Consider the following 24900-nt stretch of genomic DNA (forward strand, 5'->3'; position numbering starts at 1 on the left):
CAGGACTACCTCCCATAGCAGAAAACTTGGGAGGTTATGCTATGGAGGGGAATAGGTGGCGGCACCACTGGGCCCTGTCTTTGATCTGATAGGAGTGTTATGTTAAGTTGGGCTCCTAATTAGACTTGGTCTGATTCTTCACTGGGGAGCCTCTGACCTGCTAGCTGTCAAATTACTGCTGCTCCACTTCCACAAAGACGACACTGGATACACAGAGTGTGGACCCAGTTTCTGAAGAAATCAATTAGGGTAACTGCTCCAGTCTAAAGAACTTCTCTGTAACCTATATTTGATGCTGTTGGCTGATTTCCCTGTGGCCCAAAATAGACAGATTATGGTAGACTGTGATGGTTAGGCTCTCAAACATGTTCAATAAATGTGATCCACTTGTAATTTCACCTCAAGTAGAGATGACCATAATTCGTCATGTCCTGCTGTTGCCTGTTAATGCTACGTGCAAGGCAGTGTGTCAGGTTTAATGAAATTATTTTGCAGATGACAACGCAAATTTTCCCATTATAGAGTGGTTTTGGAAATGATTTGTATTCTCTGCAATGACTGGGATTTGAATCTGCTTAGACAGGTTTCTTTATCTTTCCAACACAAGGGGGCAGCAGAATGTAAAAGGGGTGAGAAACAGGTGCTAAGGGGTACAGTACCTCCATAGTCTGAGAGTGATGCATGGTTTTGATTGCATTCTGTGCCATTGCCCTGGTAGCAAATGTGACAAACGCACAGCCTGTAGGGGGGGGAAACAATAGGAGAGGGGGGAGGAGGGAGGGAGGGACAAGAAGAAACAAAACAAGACAAAAGGTTTGGACAACTCGTTATGAACCCCAAAAAACCACATTACAGTACAAAGAATGGTAACTCCCAAGCACACAGATCCACCCTCACTGGTTAGCACATGAAGAAAGAACACAACAAGGAAAACAGTAACAAATGTCACATGAGCACAGTGATCAACAGATTTAATAGCCACCCAGAGAGTCTCAACTACATGGTGTCATGGAGGAACACAAACTACACACAGAGTGAAAAGATTTGCTACATAAAAAATAAAATCAACCTACATCAGGATTATATGATCTATTTCAAAATGTCATATTGCGTACATTTACCAAAAAGCACATATTCATAGCTCACTGTGAATGTGTTTCATCAAGTGTACATTGCCGACTATCAGACTATGAGGCTTTTGCCGCAGCAAAGATCTATGTAGGAGATGCAACGACAGGCTAATTCTAGCCTTTGTAGAGTGTGAGGAAGGAGGCGGTAAAGGAGGAGCAGAGCTGAGCTGCCTGCCAGCTGAGCCCACGAACACCAGCAGCCAGTGGTTGCCAAGGCAACGGGCCATTGTGCTGGACCGCGAATGCAGCTGCCATTCACTCCGAGATGTGGAGGCTGAGTGTCACAGTGACGGGAGGATGGAATGGGTGCTAGTGGAGGTGAATAGCACTTCATTTGAGGGTGAAGGGGGTTAAGATGAAATGGGAGGGGACTAGATAAATACTTGATAAGAATTTGTACTAGGCTGCGTTGAAAGTGGTGGCTGCAAGTACGAGAACACTGCATAAACCTACCTCGGCTTTGACCATCTGGTCCCCGGAGAATTCTGCACTCTTCGATCTGTCCAAATGACGAGAACATCATTCTGATCTCGTTCTCGCCATATTTCTTTGAAACCATTCCGATAAACAGTTTTCTATCTTCTACCGCTGCAGAGGGATGAAAGAGAACAGCTCGTCAGTAACACAAAAAACAATTACAGAGCTATGAAAGCAGCAGCTCTGTCAAGCGCAAAATCCTTCACACTCAAGATACAGGGCCCTAGAGTGCGACCAAAAAATTTTGCTGACACATTTTCCAATATATTGATCAATACAGGTTGACACAAACACAGCCTGTGCAACCTATATCAAACGAGAACATGAAAAACAATGTGAAATGGTATTTTTCGTCTTCAACCATCTCGGTTTGCAAGTTTGGTAGATAGCATTAGCTTGCTAGCACCACTCTATTGGAACCCAGACATGGCACAGTATCAACATTATCGCTCCCTCCCCGTTTATTATCTAACCAGCGAAGCACACTTCTGTGTGTAAACTGCGTTTGGTGTGAGTGCAGTGTGTGTGTGTGTATGCAAGTGTGTTAGCGCACAGGTGCGTGGGTGGGGTGGTGACTGACAACATACGCACTACAGCAGACGACACTACACTGCCATATAGTATGATAGTATTCATTACATAGTATGGTAATATATTTTCAATAGTTAGTACTAAGTTAATACTTAAAGTTCGCCTTAGCATTAATCTATTTTTTATTGTGTGAAAGTGTCAAGATTTAGACTCTAGAGCAGTGAAGATTTGCAACTTGCAGCTTTGTTTTCCCTCAGAGCCAACTTCTCTGGACTATATGATCCATTTATGCTCTCCTTCAGATCTTCTGACCTATTGTATGCCTGGCACTTTTTAAAGCCTTTAATCCTCCTGACCCCTGACACTATATGAAATTGTGCATTACTGCACACACCCCGACCTAAATTCCTCTTATCTCCATTTTTGGCATTAAATAGACAGCCAAGCCTCTAGCTATATATATGTATTATTTTTTTTTTTAAACTTGCACCCCAATTTTCCTGGATAAATGTGTCCTTAGCAGTAAAGAATCTAGTTCGAGTCACTCTGCATTTCAGGTCCACTTACCACTTGTTTTCTCGCTGTCAGCGGGTTTCATCTGTATAGGATGATGCATCTGGAAAGAAAGGGAAGGGGAAACCGTTACAACACCTGATAGTGTTATAAATTATACTGGTCTCTACCAGGTTATCTTTTATCACATCATACCTCAAAGTATTTCTCTCTGCCTCTCACTCTAAGACCATCATCTAACACCACTTCAAGATACAGTGGGGGTTGATGGCAGGGATCAAATTCTTCACCATCTAATTTCACTTCTCTTGTAGTGCAGACTTGTGACTGATTAATCGATTCCTACAGACACTGCTCATTGTCTTTGAAATGTTATAAAGAGATGGTTGACAAGCAAGCAAATAATAAAATAATCTTTCCATATTTGATATAATCATTTTACTGAGAAAGGAGAAGCTTAAAAAAAACAAACCCTAATTTAAGTAATCTCTGAGCATGTTATATCTCACAGTGTTAATTTTGTGTGAGTGGATGCAGAACAACTGCTCAAATAAGTGTAATGAATGAAAATATTTAACACACACTTCTTCACAGAACTTCAACAAGAGGCATTTTTTAGCACTTTAAATGCCATGAGATGCAAAAGAAGAAATACATTTCACTGTGAGATGCCTGAGCAGGTTGTACGTATGTGAAGTGGCGGGTTTGTTTTTGACAAGCACTAAAGAGAAGCAGACAGATGGTCTGCTCAGTATGGGTACTGGCTAGCGTCACTGCCCAAGGAGAGCAAAGCACAGAAGGGAGAGAAAACAGTAACGGGGAAACAAGCTTTTCCACAACCATGCAAACCAAACCCAGTCACATGCAGTCAATGCCAGAAACAGTATGACATGGAACTGGGAGGACTGAGCGGACCACACTTTATTTGAAATGTCTCTCCGATTGATAGTCCTCCAGTGAAACACCAGGCCTGTACTCTAACCCTACTACACTCATTTATCAACCTGGTTCAATATTCATCAGTTACCTCACTGACAGTGGCTCTTTTTCCAATAGACTGGACTATTGATTTAATAGACAGTCCGAGTTGTTTGGTATAGATTAAAGTGATTGAATAGAAAGTAATTTAGAGTGGTGTATGGGGAGGTCAAATTTGTTGAGGTTTAACAAGCCACGGCACTTATTCCAGTAGACCGCTTTAATCTCTCTAGATAAATCAGGTAAGGAATTAGGAGACCACACATCTCACCATGCTTCATTGTTAAAAACACTTATTTCTTGCCTGCATTTATTATAAAATGTAGATGGGAATCAATGATTCAGGATGACGAGCATTAATCGTTTATTCCCTTTTTGGCAGCTGGTTCATGTGCCTCATTGAATAACCTGCTGCCCGAACAAGGGCACTTTACCTGATGATACAAGTCTCTGTGTGCATATGTTGAGTGTGAAGGTAGTGCATATTGAGGGCTTAGATATTTCTCAGGCCAGACAGGCGTTCAGTGAGCGGAGAGCTTATTATCAGCCAGCCAACAGCTCATAGCCAGCATCGGGGATGTAGATGGGCTCAAGCAGCTAAAAGCAGTTCATTCTGTGCTTACTCACCCCACTTAAAGTCTTTATGTTGTGCAGTGCATTCTGGGCCTCCAGTGCAGCTTTTCTTGTATAAAAAGTTACAAAACAGCATCCTGCAGAGAAAAAACAGGGACAAACAATAGGCAGGAAAAATTAGATGAAGTGGCTAGAAGTTGTCTAGCACAGGCAGAAAATGTAACTACTGCAGAGCAGAGTTAAAATATGTTCTCAACATGTCACATCATGCACGAAATATGTCAGGATACTCAACACACACGGCTCATGTAGGAGCATGCACTGAGGACATTGGAGTTACGAGATCACTGAGGGCTTTTTTGTGACATGGTCATAGAGAAGATGACAAGGTGAGATGGCAGTCAACACATTGATGCAGTCTACAGGTCAACACAGCTTGGGCAAGTCAGGGCTGGGTACCATCATGACAGAGTGTTGCCACACTGCATAAGAATCCAGTCACACTGGAGATACATACAAGAGCCATAATAGCACAAAGAAACCAGAGCAGAAGCAAGAGCAGAGAAGAGGAATCAGGAGGAAAAACGTTGTGGGGGAGGGGGATAAAATAAAAAGAGCGGGGGAGGGAAAAAAAGCCTCTCATCCTTCCGTCCCAGCAGACTGCCAGTGGCGTTCCAGCCTGTCAGTTTCACTGGGCTGGGGAAGTGGAGCACTGCAGCGTCTTTGACCTACATAGTGTGTGTATTATGCCGTTACTGGAGCTCCCAGGCCATGGGGAGGGTTGTTGAACTCTAATATCATCAAGATTCTCTTCTCTTTAAAAATCAGCTGAGTTCTCGCTCTCTCCGCTGCTTAGCCCTTCCTCCTATTTACCAGAGCTAAATAAAACATCCAGAGAGGTGTGATGGTTATCATATGATTCTTTTCATGGCCTGCAGTAGAGGTGGCCTAAAACGGGCCACAAATCTGACAGCAGCTCATTGGATCTGTGGCAAAGTAAACAATCAAATGGAGGTGGGATTATTGAAGTTTGAGACAAATCAAAGTAGGACCGACATAAACATAAGTGTGGGGTGTATTATTTGCCATGTAAAATGAAAAGAATGATGGCACAGGGCTGAATTTAAGGCCCATCCACATGGGAAACGAATGTAGGCAAATCTGCACAGGTTTATCAAATACCTCAGCTAGTTAAAGATTAGCAGTCAACCTAAATTGTAAGATAAGGGGAAGAGAAAACAAAACCTATTTTCCACAGACACTTTAGTTGAATGAAAAGTACAGATGAGCGATCTGTCCACACACGGTCAGCTATGCTACACATCCGCAGCTTGTTCTCATCTGTGACTCTTGTTTGTGTGGTCAGTGGTTTTTTTTGTGTCTGTGTCTACAGTCAGACTGACTCTGCCAAAAACTGACCATTTCTTTCTCAGAAAATCACCACATTAGTAGTGATTTAATCACTACATAGATACTTTTGGGGGGGGGGTGTTGCCAGGGGTCTGAAAATTCACATATAGCGACAAAGTCACTAAGTTGGCACAACTGTTGTTGGGTCTGTTTGCTTTATGATAGCCTTTATTTTCTCTTTTATATTTCTCTTGCCTTGGCTTGATCCATTCTCTCAGTTTGTGTGATTGTATACATTGTAATGTGTATGTGTTTCTGGTTTAGCAGCATTACAGCACCATTTACAAGCTTGGCATTATGTACTACAGCTTTTTGAGTCATTTGATTTGTTTACGGGAAACCTTTCCAAAATGACAAAGAAACAGATTGATTACACTTAATTTACGTGTGGATAGGGCCTTATACTGGTACAAATGCAACAAATTCACCTCACCCATGCCGGGAGAGCCAACGTTCACTGTGATCAGACCAGATCATCTATGAGAATTAATTAACATGGCATTAACATGTCAATAGGCTATCACAGCTGACACTCCACAGAGCAGGGGAGGGGGCTCTGCTTAAAAAAGGGAGCTTTGAACTTCTGAGCCTCCCACTGAGCTGCACAGTGATTTCTTATATTCATGTACACACCATACAATGAATAGTAAGCACCCTGGAGAATTTTCTGGTTTACCTTTGAACACATACAGGATTATTTGGTGTTGTTAGATACGCGTATATTTTGTTTAAGACGCCTGCTCACATGGACTCATGTGCTGTCCTTATGACAGAATGAATGTGTTGCTCCAAGGGCTTAATCACACCTAAGGCTGTTTTGGCCTCATAGACAAAGGGACTTGATAAACCCAAGGAACTAAAGGGAGTCTAAATTAGGGCTGCAACTAATGCTTATGTTCATACTTGATTATTCTGTCAATAATCTCAATGAATCGATTTGATAAAATTGTGTTCCCCAAACCTTAAAGATTGTTTTGTTCAAACCAGATCTGTTTAGTTTTGTTATATGGAACAAAGAGAAAACTCAACCGATTCAATTATCAAAATAGTTGGCGATTAGTTTAGTAATTGATTATTCCATTAGTTGCTGCAGCCCTAGTCTTAACCATAAAGTATGCATTCACTTTAGCACAGAATTTACCCTTCAACACCTGCATGTTTAGACTGATAACCAGTTAAAAACTGGCATTTTGACTGTTACAAAGGCTGTGTTTCTGGCTGTGATTCATGAGCTTTTAAAATGACTGCTATGCATCAGAAAGGAACCAAACGTTATAAATGCTAGTGACTTCAAAGTGTTCGGTGAGGTCTTTGCCTGTCAAAAGGCAAAAAAAAGAGAGGCAAACCACATAATCAGTCAATATTTGCCATGTCAGCAAATGTTGGTATTAAATATTTCATTTTTCCATTTACTATATAGAGTGCAGAAACAAAGCACAAATACATAATTGTTGTAAAATAAATTTTAATCTGAAACATGCACACTGTGTATAATTTGTTGATAAACAGTTATATTAATGAAGCAGGATTCTTCATACTTTTGGAAAGATTAAAGATTCATCAAAAAATTATTGATTCGCAGAGCTCAACCAAGTCAGATGACACGGGTCACGAGCTGTTATCAAACATGAACTTCCAAGATAGATCATTTATGATGCATAATGTCATTTATGGCCACATGTCAAAAAGCCAAAACACCCTCCTCAATTACCTGTATGTTTACATACCTTTAGAAAAACTGAAATTTGTCATACCAGACATCCTATACCAGAAAGCCACCTAACTAATAAGCTGAAAGGGTGCGTATCACCACCTAGTGTAGAGGAGGTTGACTTACTCAAGTGAATAAATTACATATCCACAGTAGTCCAAGTTAACAGTGCAGTCAAGCTACAGTAGAAGCGCAAATTTACTGGGCATGGAAACGTATCGAGTCTTAGTCCTGAATGAGGCGGATAAGGTCTGAGAGCCTGCTGTTCTTGACACACCTAGGAAACTACAATGCCTGGCTGGAGACATTCAGTGGTAGTCAGAGAGTTTGTAAGTCAGCTGTGAAATGACAGCTCAGCTTCAAATATGGTCCCACCAAATTTCAAATCAAGAGTGGATTAGTGACTTTTAGACATTGTGATTTGAGCAAACATCAAGGGAATTGTAATGATGTCATAAAGCCTGGACAGTTGCATCAGGGAAACTAGAAGCTTTATTCACCTTCAGTTAAGTTACGGGAGACTAAGCACTTCCAGTCGCACTTTGCAGCGAGCAGGTTTCCACTTCAATCTCCTTTAATTGCAACCTGAACTGAATTGCTCAACTCAAGCACCATTTCTAAGGCGAGTACAACGGTAGATTTTTTTTAATTCAGAAATCAGAGTTGAATAATCCAACATTGCAAAGTAAAGGGGAAACAAATCTAGTATAAAACAGGGTTTTGAGACGGGAGTTTATTTAACCCTGAAACAGACCTTTGAACCATCTCATATTTAAGCACAATGATAGCAGCAATGCATGTGCAGACAAGCAATGTGTGTTCTGAAGGAGAATGTGTTGAAATGTGGTGGCAGATGAGGTAATAGAGTTTTGTGTGTTGCCCTTGCCCACAAAAGCCAGGAAAATGGCCACAAGGAGGCCAAGATTTTCTCACCACTTTGATACCGAGCTAATTTATTACCCAATTAATTTAATACTCGAAAAAAAAATTGCAGTTATTTAAAGAACGTTCAACAACTTCTGCGACATGGTAGAATGAACACTGAAATAATTGTATGTCCTTGCTGTACCTTTGCTTTGAGGGGGATTCTGAGTGCGATCACGGAGGATGTTGATCTGGTGCACCGCTCCATAGGGCTCAAAAAGCTCTTTAAGTTCAGTTTCTGACCAGGAGCGTGGAATCTGCCCAACAAACATTTTGATGGCATCAGGGTCCGGCTGGTCCAAATGCTCCAGTGACCCGTTCATCTTGCTGCCATTGCTAAGGAGGGAGGAAAAAAAACATAGTTAGCATGTAAGCTAGGGCTGGGTAGAATATTTATGTGGAAGAATCTATACTGATTATACTGATAACATTGGAGTCTGCAGATCTGTTCATTACTTTATCATCTATGATATAGAACTTGCTGTACACTGCTTTTCAGATGCTTTGGCGTCTTCCTCTGATGAGTAAAGAGGGCACAGATGCAGGCCACAGCATATCTAAAAAGCTTAGTTTGGCAACAACAAAAAGTTGCTTCCTGTTGTCAAGCCAGTTCTACTTCACTTGATCAATATTTAATTATCAGCTTACAATTACTTATCAAATGCAATGCTTTGCTTTCCACAAATCTAACCAATTGACAATGAAATAAAAACTTGATTTGGTGATTGCTACTCCAGCCATCCTATTCCACATCCAAATCATTTCAATACTCTCAACATTTAGACAAAAAGGTAGATGCCAAGACAATATGTGGTTTACAGTCATAAACCGTGTGAAACCCACTGAACTGCATATTAAACAACATAATGAGTAACAATTGGAGGTAACGGAGGGTAGTAGAGCAATGATGGAGATGAGCGAAATAATAGATTGTGCCAATTTCTTTAGGGGCCAGGCTTGGTGACCGAGAAAACACCAGTTTACCCACAACTACAGCAGCACCTACATGTCACACACAAAATCAAGCGAATAAACGGTTGCTGACAATGGTTAAGGTGCAGGAAACTAGAAATGAGGCCAAAGCAACAGACAACTATGGGTATTGTGGCAAGTAAATCATGTTAAGCATGAAGCATCACTGTACATGCTCAGGATCAAAAAGAAAAAAAATCATCACAAGTGAGGAATAAAAAGTGGGGAGTGTGGTGCACACACAGTTCAGTGAAGCTGACAAATAGATACTCATGTAAAATCATTTTACACACAAACCTTTGGACGCGAGCCATCCATCTCTTACAAATTGAGCCAAGCCGTTCCGCGGAAACACCAAACTCCTTGAGGGATTTAAATGACATGCTAACAAATCACACTTCAGTTCTTTTGAAATTCAAGACAGCGCCTCAGTATTAACAGTTCCTCAATAGACTGTCAATACATTCAATGATGACATAAAAACTGGAAAAGACGCCAGTGAAACAAAAGCCTCTCCACCAAAAAGAGGGCGAGTGCCCCCTCCTTCCACCTGCTTCGACAGCTAAACAAAACAGTGCAAAGCTTGAAACCTCCAAGATTCGCTGATTAGCAGTCAGCAATTTTGCGTTATATCTCCTCTTCAGGCGATTTGGCGATGGTACAGAGAGTAACCTACAGCTTCTTCAGCACAGCAGGGGAACAATCACATATTGTTCCCCCCCGCTGGAGAACACTATTCACCGTTCCTCAACAGCACAATGGGCCAAGTCACAGAGATGCTGTAGAACACATAGAAGGCTACGTCTGCTGAGGCCACAGTACTGAGTGAAACCATTTATCCAGTTCTGCCACTGACACTCCGTCGCCATTTTACCAAGAGCCTTTGATGAGAGCTCATTTTGAAAAAATTACAAATCTCACTTAAGAACCTGGATTTGTGTCTGTGTTCAAAACAAAGGCTCAAAAATGAACTCCCCTTTACCCTGGGTAAAGTTACCATCCGCCTGCAGCTGTGCAGTCTCTAAACAAATACAACTGCAAAAAAATATTTGCCAAGGAAAAATGCCTGTCAGAAGTTTAAAGCACTCTGTAAACTTCAATTCAAGTATTAAAAATCACCAATTCAAACCCTCTGCCCAAAAAGGGCTTTCAAGTGTTACAGCGGATGTGTTGACAGCAGTGTCACACTAAAGCCCGATTTATAGTCCATTGCTCAATACCTTTAATAAGTGTGACTCGCCAAAACTGAACTAGTTGTGTAATGTTAAGGCATCAGTCGTTTCCAACCACACATCTCCAACTAGCTTTTCCAGTTAACAGTAGAGTCAGCTTGTTTATTTATATCCATACCTGCAAGTGCTTTGATGATGGATTTAATTTTTTGAAGTTGTTGATATAATTTAGAGGACGACCTTTTGAAATGTACTTTCACTGAGACAACGGGAGCACAACAAAAGGTTCAAATCAGCAAGTCAGTGGAAATATTCAAGAAAGCAAAAAGTTTCAGTTCCAGCATCTGAATGTGAAAAGATGTCATGGAGACGATAAAAACCAATAACACTGTGGAACAAAATAAAGGTGGTGTCCGCAACACTGCAGGTGTGCAACATAAGAGGAAAGTGTTGAGCAAGACTTTCTGTCCAATTTGTTCATTTGACACATTTAAAAAAAATTCCGCAGTGGAGTATAAATTAGGCTTTTAAATTGGAGAATTGGAGTTTAAATTGGAGAAAAGAGAAATTATTGATAGCCGGGACAGTTACAAGACTCCACTTAATGCTACTGCTGCATATTTTAAACAACTGTGGAGCATTTTGAAAAATATACTAATAATATAAGGCTAAATGGGGAAACTAACATATTGTAATAAAATAAGTTATGAAACTCATTCAACTTACACAAGGAAAATCACTGTAGCAAGAAACTCTGGACCATGAAACAAGTGATGCCTTAACTAACCACTTAATTCACTACTACTATCCCTGCTCATTTAATTACCAGACAGGTGACAGTAGCTGATAAGTAGTAACAGCCATCAGTGAAATTACAGTACAAAGCTGTTTAAGCAGCATAATGTTGTCAACTGAGCAACGGCATTATGCCAATACATTGGCAGCATTACTGTTAGCAAGTTGCAAAAGCGTGAGATTCAAAGAAAACAGGTCAGAACGATCACAACATTGTTTTAGTAGACAGGTTGGTTGTACTTTTTAAATGCCTCAGATTTTTTGCTGTACAAAACCTATAATAAACGATGCCCAAAAAGCCTTTTCTACTCCCTAAACCAGCTGTTCTTACAGACAGTACTGATGAAGCATTTTTCAGAGCTTTCACAAACGACACCGTATGTGGCAGCTCATCATGCTGCAAGACATCAAGCAGCAGCTGACAAGTCAGAGCCACGACAGTTGCATGCTTACTGCTGCACCACCCATAAGAAGAAGGTGATTTATCTGGACCATGTGTGCGTCCTGTTCATGAGCTCTGACCGTGCAAGAATGCCAGTGACACCTTTGCTGCGCCCATAATAGAAAGTCAGCCAATTTGCCTGCAAATGTACATGGATTTCCAAAGCTTAGCATTGTACATATAAAGTACTGATAAATCGGGCTATATAAATAAATTGACTCTACTACACAGAGATGCAGCATGTTCTTTGACAAGGTAAATAAAGAGTTGACAAGCTTGGAATAAAAATATCCTCAAGACAGTTTTGAAGTTGTAGCTTCAAAAACAGAATGTTTGTTTTATGGATGTCAATTTGGCACAGAGAAAAAATATTTAAATACCAAGTGGTCAGACCTACGCAGTGCACCGTGGCCCTGCATGCAAGTAATTAAGATGTTTTTCTCTTTGCATTGATTGATATTACTGTTGAATTTTCCCTGATGAAGGCAGACATGTTCAATCAGCCTCTGAATGGGTTGTATGTTAACAGGCAGTCAGCGTCTGATATGAGGCCCTCCCCACTAGCCCCATGATGATTATGATAGTCATTGCTTAAGTAAACCATGTATGAAGGAACAGTGTAGTCTTTAGAACTTTGAATAGGATGACTGTGCACATAATTATTCCACGTTGTCTGCAAAAAAGATCTGTATTATTTGTACTTCTTAAAACAATTCAATCTTCTTCAAGAGCACCAAGCCTGACAAGTCAGGACAGCTGTCTCCAAGTGAGGAGATGAGCAGTCATTAAAATGACAAATCCCCCATAAATAAAATGCAGCATCCACACAATTAGCATTGGGCAGTGCAATGCTGCTGCAATTATGTTATGTCACACTTGTCATCTCTTAAACCCAACAGGGCTAATATGTTAGTTAAAATGCCTGTTTAAAACCTAAACCTTTGTAATTATTTATATTGCACCGAATGTAACCTATTAATTTTGTATGGCAGTTACTATAACAGTATCAATGGCTTTACACATTTGTGAGTAAGTCAAAGAGAAAATCAATAGCATAAGAAAACACCTATCAACAATGAACATACATCCTGAGTGAAAACACAATTCAAACCAACCCGCCTATATTTGCTATATCTGTAATCAAGCAGTCAAACAGTGTAACACCAAGTGTTATCATTTACAGTACAGCAGGATAAACATCCTTAAGGAGTTTAACACACAAATATATTTGCCGACATTAATCAGCAGAAGTTTCACATGACAGTAATGAAATGCACATGTGCTGCTATTTTCAAATACCATGGTGTATCTAGCTAGCTAACACCAGACTCAGTATGCACAATTCAAACCAAATCAAAACTTTGTTTCGGTGTGAGTAAACAGCTCAAGTGTCACTCTCCAAGTAGAGACAAGGTAATCAGATTGAACAATGAAACAAGTTCTACTAACATCTCCGTCAGCATCAGACAGAGCAGGAATCTAAATTTACAGGCGGAGCTCACAAAAACAGTCAGCAGCATCACCAACGAGACAAACTGTCTATTTAAGGCAACAAAGGAACTTGATCACAACAGAGTGAGCTCACTGCATGGACTCATTCAGCCATTATCCTGACCTGTGATAAACTGCAGATCATCTTTCAGACACTTCAATATATTTTTTGAGTTGCAAATGTTTTAAACCGCACTTCACCGATTTTATTAACTTCACTAATGAGTTAAATGGTTGTTATTGTGATAACCTTTTAGACCATATCATCAAGCTTGAGCGTGAATGCCCAAAAGAATGAAAATGCGATAATGTAAATTTCAACAGCCCAAGGTGATGTATGTAAATGCCCTGTTTTACCAGTCAAACTGGCTAAAACCAACAATTAAATTTGAGAAGCTGGTGCTAGAGAATGTTTGTCAAACTGTCATTTTACGATTTTTGAAGACGTATTTGAGAAACTTCTCCTGACATGACAACCCAAGAAGTCTTTTTTTAAAACAAATCAGCTGATTACACCTTGTGATTAAGCACAAGCACACACTAATAGCTCACACGCTAATTGGATATTAAACTAATATCCAATTTTAGAATTTTCAGCATGGTTTGGCTAGATTAAAAATAACAAGTAGACTTTGGTTAATAACTTGGTGATGCAGTAGAGAGCTTTGTGAGCATGGTGGCAAATCTGCTCTTACGCAACCCTGTCCCGTAATATCTTTGTTTGCAAAGTTTGCTCAACCTTCGATCACACCGCCCCACACTACAGATGGGGGACATGATTAGGAGCCTTTCAAGGCTATGTGCACAATATAGCTCCAGGACAGTCCTATTACTGCAGTTCCAAGGTAGCAGCTGGAGCAGAGAAAACAGGTGACATCAGAGCCCTCATCAACATCTGGTTGCACAGGTCTCCCTCCACCACTGCCACCCACACAGCAAAGGAAGAGAACAGCTGCTCTGAGTAGCCACTGGACCCTGTGCCAAGATCCTACACTTTGCACAGATCAACAGCTCCCCAGCCACAACAAAGGGGATTCACTGTGACGCTTAGCTTAACTTACTGACATTGCACGATGGCTGCATTTGCTGCCAAAAGACCTCACTTAAGCCTCGCTAGTCACTCTCACTGTCAACAATCAGAAGAATAAATCCATCCATTACAGATGGGGCAAGATCTTTTCACCAGCTCACTGTCAGAGTATCTCTCAGATATTGTTGAAAAAAAAAAAGGTCCTCGGAACACTTTTTACTTTCCAACCGTGCATATTACACACACATTTACAGGATTTCCTCAATTAAGAGTTATAACAGGTTGCCTTAAAACCAAGTTATAATCCATCTATTAGTTATGACTTAATTTGGTTATTGTGTGGGAAATTAAAATGTCCATTCTCCTTTTTAGAATTAAAGTGACACGCCAGTTACTATGACATAAAAACAGACTTTTCTATTATTAAAAAAAATGTAATCAGTTGCCATAATTACTTTTAGGCTTGTGTCTGACAGAAAACTAAAAACGATGAATCACCAACCAGTTTAACAAATGTCAGTCAGGTAATTTGATTTATCAAGAAAAAATGCCAAAAAACCCTAATGATATGGGTCCACTGTTTAACTTATTTCATCCACCAAGGAGGTTCTGGTTTTGGCTGTGTTTCTTTTTGTTTGTCTGGGGGCAATTCCAAATTGTGGTGTGTAGGTTATCTGATAATATACTAGTTTCATAATAAATGACGCAATAAAAATATGTATAAACTCAATAACATATTGTATTTTACTTCTAACTAGAGCTGCAACTAACAATTATTTTCTCAAATATTTCTTTGGTCCATAGGTCAGAACATTTTGAAAAATGTTGATTGGCGTTAACCAAACCTCAAAATGATAGTCTCAGGTGCCCTGTTTTGTCCAGTTTCAATAATTTCTCAAATTGAGCAACGAAACCAGAAAATACTCACATTTAAGAGGCTGGAAAAAAAACCAGAAAGCTTGCTTTGTTAAAAAAAAACTAAAATCAAATAATCGATTATCAAAAGAGTTGATTAATTTAGCAATCAATTAATCATTGCAGCCCTGCATCTAACTCTGCTGTATCAATGTAAATTTCAAATGGTTAAGTCACCTAAATTAAGACATTTGATGAGGTTATCATGTGTGCTAGGATACACTGCTAGTGTTAATACATAAAATTAACTGAGACTTTACTAAGACGTGAAAGAAGAAAAAAAGGTTTTACTTTGAACCTGAGTGCAAAGTATAAAGATTACCATGGAAATAAAAAGGCAGTCTGTTGTTGCCAGATAAAGAATAAAAAAAACATTAAAGTACAAATATGTAAATCTAGCATAGTCATGTTTAAAAGAGGGCAGTGGTTTCTGGACATGTTTTCGTAAAAACAGGCTGAGCTGATGTTCTGTTGAGGCCAACATGGAGCTCTGTGCTCGGTCTTTCCTCTCCTGTTTACATGTCCTGTCACAAGATTCCCATTAATGAGTCAGTAATGTAGGAACCACGTGTTTGGTGCCGCTCAGTAAGCACTCTACATTCAACATGGAGGAGGAACGGAACCCGAGAAACACAAGAGACACAGGGCTGCAGCTAACAAATGCTAGCTCAACAGCTAACAGCAGCCTACAAACATTCACATCAAAACGCCGAAAAAACATCACGTATCATAACATACCAAAAAATAAAACCATTCAATAATGACGCCGTGTGATTTATTTTACGTATATACAACATGTAACAATAGTTTTCGGGTGTTATTAGTTGTTAACGTGGTTGCACAATTGCACGTACGATGGAGCTAACTGGCGTCAACTTGGCTAGGCACCACTTGTAAAGTAGGTTTTTAATTTTAATTTCAAATTTATTGTGCAATTTATGTTACATTAAGTTATTAACAAGCCTCGGGTCAACTTGGCACTCTCCACTCGACGCCTTTAGGTCAGTATTGAACAATTTCGTAGCGTCTTTTTGACGAGCGTGCACCAGCGTGGACAAACACTAATATGACCGAGTGTATCTTTGAAAGATACTCGTTTGTTTGTTTTAAAAAAGGAGAATCGATGCTGTTTTTTCTGATCCGAGAAACCGAAACGCGTGATCTCCGGAAGCACATGCCACACAGGACGATAGTAGCACCGAGCAAACTGCGTTTTCTCGCAGTCACTCCCCGGGTAAATAACACACGTTAGCCTCGTACGTGTGTGCATGTTCTGTCATTGTTGGGAATGATGCTACATTTGTTAAATAATGTATGCATTTAATTATTTAAGTGACTCCTGTTGTGGTTGAACTCAAGTTGAACAAACTACTTCCAACTATATGGGAGCGTACCGTGTCTGTAGCAATATTAGCACGCCTGTGAAGCTAATGCTAGCTAACTGAGGCTCGTTCTCTTTTTCCTCCCCGCTGCTGCTTCCTGTCTCACAAACGTTAAGAGGAGAAGTCCACATACGAAGATTAGTTGGATTACTTACAGTGTCTCGCCCGAAGTCATTAACCGACTTTCCGTCAGTGGGTGGTAATCTAGGTTGAACGCCGAAGTCATGCTCTGAACCGACACCGTCGTCTGTCTAACAATGAAAGGCGACGTCCGCTCGCTCTCAAGCGGCTCAACTAAACTAACTCCTGCGAGAAGACGAAGCAGAACAGGTGCAGAGAGAGAGGGAGGGAGGGACGTCTTCTTCAAAACTGCATGAGAGACAGAAGAAGAAGAAGCAGCAGAAGAGGAGGAGGGTGGCGACCTGGTATCCGCCTTATTCCTTCCTTATTTCTCTCTGTCGGCCCTGGTTTAAACACATTCAGACTATACTCTACTGTCTGTCTCTCTCTCTCTCTCGCTCTCTCCCTCTCTCTTTCTCGCTCACTCTCACACTCACTCACACACAGTTTTTCGCAGCTATTCTTCTTAGGACACTGCATTGAACATTGAATTCCATTAATTTGAACACCCTACAAATTGCGTTATCCCTAATCCTTAACCATCGCCTGACCATCACCTTAACCTAATGACAATTCAACTGGACCAGCAACTCCTCATTAATGAGGTTCCGCTTTATCAGGACCAGGGGGTTTTGGTCTCCATGATGACTACTGGTCCTAACAAGATCAGTGTTTGTGCCAGAAAAATATCTAAAGAGCAAATACAAGTACACACAGAGAGAGAGAGAGAGCTGCAGCAGAGCAGAGGCGTGGTCTTTTCAACAACAGTCTGAAACCATGCTGCTGCTGCTGCTCCTCACCCCATGTAGAATCACTCTGATTTTCCCACTGGGACAAACACATGGTGCTCTATTCAGAGTTTTATTGACTCATTTGTAGATAATGGGGTTTTTATCTGCTATATGGCATCAAATAACACACACAGCTAAGCATCGGATGATATGGAATTTTCCAGTCACAATTATCCTACCAGAATATTGTAGATGCTTAAAGCCATCTATCTACATTTCATTTTCATCGGTGTATGTAAGCATTCAGAAAATGTGCACCAACAAAGAAGAATATCCGTGTTTGCTCATATGCAAATTTACATATTTGTTGTAACATTACAAAAACATGAACTAATGTCTCCTTTTAGAAACTAATGTTACAAAATGCCACTGACAGGGTCAAAAATGTTACATAATGCGATGTTGCAACACATGTTACAAAATGGTCAAGAATCTTCAATGAGATTATTATAAATCATGTGGTTCTGGCATTCCTGGAAAGATCCAGGCTTTTTGAAACTTAGATTCAATCACTAGGCCTGCGTGGTGGCAAGATCGACAGCATTTTCAAGTCACTATTTACAGTAAATATGAACTGCTCTCCATATCCGATGATCGATAGTCACTATGACCAACTAACTTACTGTGGTTGCTTTATGTATTGATGTGCCATAATATTATATATTTGACCAATTGCAATCTTCAGAATGAACATGATGAGAATCAGATTGTGCGCTATGAAGGGAGGATGAATCAGGGAGCTCCTGATTTTGATGATAAAGGCATTTATGGTGTTTAAATATAGTATCTGGGTCATTACCACTAAGATTAATAATGCTACTTCTGTTTCCACATTTTCCCAGGCATCTGAATTAGGCACCTTGCCTTTATATAATAGTAAATAAGATAATTTCAGGCTTATTTTTTTCCTGGCGTTGAAAAACATTGCAGTTAAAAGTGCGATGGTTAAAATGCATTTTTTCACGCAGTCTTCACTCTTGCTTTTCCACAGGGGCATAGGTCATGTTCCCCGTTGTGCTGTGCTGTTGTTCCCCTGGGGGAGGGGAAGCCTGTCATCTATTGTTGTGCTGGACTTGCAGGCGAGGCCTGTACACTTGGGGGAAAGGTAAAGGGGGGGTTGTTGTCAAGTACTGTGTGCCTTGGCAGAGAGGCAGCAAGGCTGTGTGGGGGCCTAATTATCAAACCATTCATTACTGCTCCAGCAGCTGCACAATCCAAAAATATTATTCACTGTGAGTGTTAAGAAATACACCATTTACAAAAATCCGGCTAAATTCATCCATCCATAGCAATTCCGAGGCAACCTGGCATCCGCATAGATTCTGCTCTATTAAAGAGGTTTGTATGCATATTGAGATATGCGACCTATTTTGCCATACACGCAGACAAGCCCACTTTGCAACATGCATTACCATTAAGCTTGAGGGGATGCTATAAAAGGGGAGTGTAAACCTCTCCGGAGAGTCAGGTTTCATTAAGATGGAGGAAAAATACAATAATGTCATCCCATCTGCAGCATCCACATATTTCCTTTGACTCAATTAGATCTCGGGGGATCTCGTTGAATAGATTTGTTATGGAAAAAAAAGCAGCTTTCATGTAAAGAGCCACCCTGTTTCCCCCGTCCCGTTTTCTGTGCAGTACATATTGCCATTGCAACAGTTTATTTCTAGTCCCTCCCTGTCTTCATAGATAGCGGAGTGGATTCCAGAGGCCGGTGCTGAGTTGCTGGCACCTCCTAATACTAACCTCCTGTTCTTAATCTGAGATTATTACTACTGTAATCCAATCCAAATCCTCCACATGTACCATGCTTATGTTGTTTACATCAAATGTTTTCCCCCCTCATGCAGTGGAACTGGATTCCCACGGGTCAGTCATCTCATCTTCATCCTGCATTTAAATGTGCACAGTATTGTAAATAAAAAAATAAAAAACAGGTCAGTGCCACGCCGTGTTTTGGGAACACATAATCCGGAATATGAAGCCGGGCTTTGTCTTTCTTTAAAGCTCTTGCAGAATGGCGACCAACTAAAAATGGAGAAAATGGAGAAAGGGAACTTCATGTTATCATGGTTTCTGCTGTGTTGAGATAAACTGAGCACACACAATAACACCTCCTTATCAGTGCAAATTCCACAACTGTTCTCATTCTCTCTAAAGATAATTTTATATATTCTCTTCATATTTCACTGAAGACGTACAGTAAGGCCTGCTGTGGTTTGAGTCGAGATCTGATCTGAAAGATTTTTGTGTTTTTCAGTGGCCTCTTCTTTTCAGACTCACTCACACACACACACACACACACAACTGCATCATCGCTGACACATTCATCTTGTTTTCTCTCATTTATATTTGATGCAAATATAGAGAAGATTTAATGTACATTCCAGTACACTGCTGAACATCCTGAATTATACGTATTCATTATTTGTGTCTCGTGAAGATGAGATTGATTTGAGCCTCTCTCTCTCTATACATATATATATATATATATATATATATATATATATATATATACGTATATACATATATATATGTATTCACTGGGAGAGAACACTAGCACACTCCTCTTCCCACAGTCACAATCACAGCAGGCAGATCATCTCAACTGGAAACAATACATCCTATGACAATATCCAGCCGAGACAAAGAGGCAGTCCAAATACAGACTGCTCCACAAAAGCTCGCCTAGATTTGAATGAGGGGGCCAACCCCAACCTACCTCATAGGCAGGTCCTCATTCCTGACAGAGATCCCAGCCGCAGAGGGGGGACAGCGCATGCTGTTGGCATACAAACTCTGCACCAGAGCCAGCTCAGAAGAGTGTTCCAACATCGGTGCTCTGGAAAAATCCACCCGGTGCAATGGACACTTTCTTTCTCTTTCCCTCTTTCCTCTGTGTTTCTCTCTCTTTCGCTGTCTCCCGCCCACCTCTTTCTCCTTGGTTTTAGTGCAGCAGAGCGGCGCCCACCCCCTCCACTGACTGGCGTGGCTGAAATAATCCTCTCTGACAGCTCATCATGCGCTAATGCATTGTGCTGCCTGCGGCAGCCCAGTTTGCAGCCTGTAAAGCTGTGGCCACAGTAGCACTCCTGCACTAATTGACACCCATATTAGGGAAACTTGGGGAAATTGGACATAGATGATTTATTCCCTCTGTCAGATTGGGAGGAAATTAGAGGCAGTGCCACAGTTGCCACAAGAGCTCATCCACAACTTCTGGATTTGTTGCATGACTCTGTGAATGCTTTTGAATAAAGGAAAGTGCTCCAGAGGCAAGGCGAACTCTAATAATAAAAGGGATTTGTTTCAGCTGGTACCCTCCCCTCTCAGCACCTGCACATATTGAAGGTAAACATTAAAACCATTCTCTGCTCAGCCTCTGTGAGTGGACTGATAAAAAAATAAAAAAACCCTGTGTGTGACAGGTGGAGAACTTTCCTTCACCTGAGCGGATGTGGTTAACACAGCATGTCAGATCATGGAACAACACTGACCTACATAAAATACTATCCAGCATAGTTTACTCCAGTATGAAACGTGGCGTATTGGCATTTGCTGTTTACATCACTACTGGCTGTCGTTATCCTCAGCTGAGGGCAGTATTCAGGTCATAGGGAAGGTAGTTTTTCTAAAAGACACCATGTTCATTTGCATTTGACAAAGTACATTTGCGTGTCCTATCAGCCACATACTGCAGGTTGGAATATGGTGAATGCAAACATTTTCTGAGGTGCTGTACATTAGTGAACTTTGCAATGAATCCTGTCATAGATGACAGCACCTATTTTTTCTCGTCCCTCCATCATACCATCCGATTAAAAATTAAAGAGCAATTTGTCCCAATTTTTTTGCCGCACAAAACCCAGGAGAAATTAAATCTAGGCCTCGTTCTCCCTTGGGTGCTGTGTCCCTGCAGAGTAATCTTGACATTAAGCAGGAAAGTCATCTGAAACAGGGTCATGTCATTGTGTGTGCTGGTATGAGTGCAGCCGAGCACTTCCTCTGATCGTGGCACAGATCTTCATTTCAGCCGTGCTCTATTCTGCTGACATGAATATTTTAAAGAGTGATGTTGAAATGCAATTCTGTCAGTGCCACGGGCGTCAAGTAGAGTGCAGAATAACAGAGGGTCCCTCTCCACACACTGCAGTGAGATTACGCGGTGTGGACTGCGTCGCATGATGGTTGAAAGTTAACTCATTCAACAACACAAAATGGGTGCTGATGCATGCTTACAGTGCCGGATGTAAGTGCAGCACGGCTGATGCACCGCTCTAGCAGGAGCATGCTGAGTGCAAGTAGGTCTTGCTGCTTCGTGCTGTGGCTGCCACTCACATAAGTCAGACAGCAGCATGTTAACAGCTCTGCAGGTGGTCTCGTCGTCAGTGAGAGTAACCACCAGCTTTCCCTTTTCCCCGATTGTGAGGCCCCGTGGGACTGCCACGCATGAGCAAATACTGTCTGTGTTTTTGTGGCTTAAAAAGTGAAACTGTCAAGACTCGGTGCACATTGTGCACTGTAGCGTGTGCGGGTGCCACGCACCGTTTGCATGAGCTTTAAACGTTTGTAAAAGTTAGTTTGTTACGTAGCTATATAAATTGTCATAATTATGATAATAGAGTAGTTTTCTCTCACAGAATCCTATTTTCTACTTGCTTGATGGACAGAAACAGCTGAAAGTAGCAGTTGCCAGTTAAAGTTCCGTTTATCAGTGTGATCTGCAATCCAGGCTTTTGAAAAGACATCGGTTTTATTTGATTGTTGTTTTTCAAACGCACTCATTTGTCCTGTTTTGAGAGGGTGCTGTTCATTTTTGGCCCAGCATTTCATTTTATTGTCAGTCAACACTGAGTAGGCTAAGCTAAATAAAACACCTCATTTTCTACTTGGCCTGGTTGTATTCATTATTAACATAACTAGTACATGTTATGTACCACTCTACCATTCTGATTTGATAAATGATAGATTGGCATGAAATGTGGATTGTTTTGAAAATGTGACCCGCAGGTTATTGTCTCAAGAACTATATTATTCACTTTTGGTTTGAGGAAAAGTTTGGAATTCCCAAATTGTTGTTTGTAATCTGTCTTTGATGACCTCTTGACCAGAACTTTATCTGGTTAAATAATAGTTGAATAAAATAAAAAATACTATGAATCAAATTTCCACCCAAGTTTTTCTTTCTTTTTTTTTTTCTTTACAAGAAATAAAACTTTAACTTCGAAGTGTCAGAGCTCTACAGGTCGCACAGTAAAATTTATGGTCTAACAGATGCGAGGAAAAAGCCCGGCCTGTATGAGATCTGACACCAGCGTGTGTGTGATCGGAGACGGAGGGAGGACCTTTCACATCAGACACTGTTCGGGGAAGAATCTGAGGCTGCTGCTAAAATAAAAGAAGAAAACATTTTTGTTGCATTTTTTTCATCCTCCACGACATACTGTGTTCCTGTACTCTGTAAAGGGGACGGTCTGTGATGGCAACATGTTTTTCATATGATAAAGAGCTGCACCACATTGAAATGTCAGTTTATTTTGCATGGGCAGCAGCCATTTTACTTCCCCTTTCCTCTGGTCACATATCACTTTTCCACTTCCTCTTTAATTCAGAGTGATAGACACATACTGTGCAGATCATCATTATAAGCCAGTGGTGTGTGACGTGCACTCAAAGTGAGAGGGGTGAAGTTAAAAATTGAAAAGTGAATCATTCAGGACTGTTTTATAAATAGCAATGGCATCTAATCAAGGTGTCGTATTAGAGCATTCATTCTATTTACTGTTTAACTCTAAGTGCATTCACCAAATATGGACATTGGACTCATTAGTGGTGGGTTTACCGTTATATACCAAACTCAACCTTTTACAACGTAAATAAAACTGGTATTTGGATGAATTTTAATGGGCTTTTTCAGAGCACTTTGTCAGCAACGGCTTATTCAAACACTCTGCTCTGCCAAAGACAGGTTTAAAAATACTGCAACTCGTTTTTAAATTACTTTCCAATGTGCCACATTATCTAGCAGCTGCACTTCTGAGGTCAACCAGCCCCTCGATTGGACTGATTGTTCCCAGAAAATAAGAAGCATAAGATGCACCTTTCAAAGTTCAGTATATTAAGTTACACATGGGTGGTAATAAATGTGGAACATTTAATCGCTCCTCTTTCCTGAAACATGTGCAAAAGGTTCGGTCAAACGTGTGTCATATAAGTAGCTCATCCACTGGAAGCGAGTAGGTCACTATCTTAAAGCTCATTCTTCTCTGCATAGTCTTAGGCAAGAGGCTTCCGAGCGGCTGTATGTTCTATTTACACTCCCAGTCATCAGTAGGTCTCCTAATGAAGGGTGACACGCCTGGAGCTGGTTTAATTTTCGAGGCATGCTGGTGAGTTACAAATTCCACATCCATCAACGAAAAGACACCTGTTGCATTTCTGACATACACTCATACATGTGTGGGGGGGGGGAGTGCGTTATGTGAGCCCCGCCATGCTCTTCTATACATATCAGAAGGCAGCATGCCACAATGACTGTGCATAAAGAATGACACCATGTGGTTGTTCAGGGGAACTGTTGCAAAACAGCACAGGTTCTCAAGACGTTAAATCACTTTCAGAAAACAAGTTTTACACTCACAGTAACTGTCAAACCCTCTCGTGTACTCACAGGCCACTTTATTAGGTACACCTGTTGAACAGGTGTGTTAGGTACACTTGTTCAACAAACTATCTTATCGGCGAATCGCAACGCAGCGACTCAACGTACACATGGTCAAGACCCCCCAGGCGTTCAAACCAAGCATCAGAAATAGAGCTGAAACCATTACTCGATTATTAATCAATTACTAAATTAATCGTCAACTACTTTGATAGTTGATTAATCGGTTTGAAGTTAATCCATTATTAAAACAAGATTTTGTATTGTTTTAGCTTCTTAAATATGAATATGTTGTGGTTTCTTTGTCCCATAACAAAGAAATCGAAAAATTGTGGACAAACAAAACAAGACATTTGAGAACATCCTCATTTCCAGGTTTGACCAACAGCGATTAACATTTTATGGACCAAACAATTACTCGAGGAAATAATCGACAGTTTAATCGATTATGAAAGCCATCGTTAGTTGCAGCTCTAATCAGCAAGGCCGAGTATTTCAGAAACTGCTGATCTACTGAGATCTTAACACTCAACCAGCTCCAGGGTTCGCAGAGAACACAGAGGTACAAAAAGGACTAAATATGCAGTGAGCAGCAGAGAAGATACATAAACATTGCTAATGTCAGAGGTCAGCAGAGAATAGGAAGTAACCCAAATAACACTTATGCAGAGAGCAAACTCTCAATTCCCTCAAAACCCTCACCTCACACATTGCCAGGTTCACATAATACCTAAATAAGTAGCCAGTGAGAGTGGGTGTAGTGTGGAATGACATGTTAGCAGAAAACCACCAAAATCTAGGCTAATGCATTGCACAGACTGCTGCGAGGATGAGCTCAATCTGTAACCATAGGTGGTTCAGTTCAACATTTGCAATTCA

At 40.7% G+C, this 24900-nt stretch overlaps 1 protein-coding gene across 9 annotated transcripts in view; it reads right to left on the reverse strand.

Moving 5' to 3' along the window:
• LOC122776247 (CUGBP Elav-like family member 2) overlaps positions 1-20262 on the reverse strand; it is a 28896-nt gene extending 8634 nt beyond the window's left edge. For 4 of the 9 annotated variants that reach the window (XR_006361183.1, XR_006361181.1, XM_044036688.1 and 1 more), the window contains exons 1-6: positions 20083-20261; positions 8393-8583; positions 4257-4339; positions 2706-2754; positions 1584-1718; positions 660-739 (exon numbers count right to left, since the gene is read on the reverse strand). Coding sequence is in view for 2 of the 9 variants with exons in the window: in XM_044036688.1 (XP_043892623.1) it covers positions 660-739; positions 1584-1718; positions 2706-2754; positions 4257-4339; positions 8393-8583; positions 20083-20195 (651 nt within the window). In the remaining 7 variants the exon portion in view is untranslated. Of the gene's footprint in view, positions 1-659; positions 740-1583; positions 1719-2705; positions 2755-4256; positions 4340-8392; positions 8584-16601; positions 16854-20082 lie in introns of those variants that run through there. The other 5 variants (XR_006361184.1, XR_006361182.1, XR_006361186.1 and 2 more) reach the window with 3 other exon arrangements.
• Positions 20263-24900: the final 4638 nt, after the last annotated feature.

This window comes from Solea senegalensis, linkage group LG10 (assembly GCF_019176455.1).
Source record: "Solea senegalensis isolate Sse05_10M linkage group LG10, IFAPA_SoseM_1, whole genome shotgun sequence".
Classification (NCBI taxonomy): domain Eukaryota; kingdom Metazoa; phylum Chordata; class Actinopteri; order Pleuronectiformes; family Soleidae; genus Solea; species Solea senegalensis.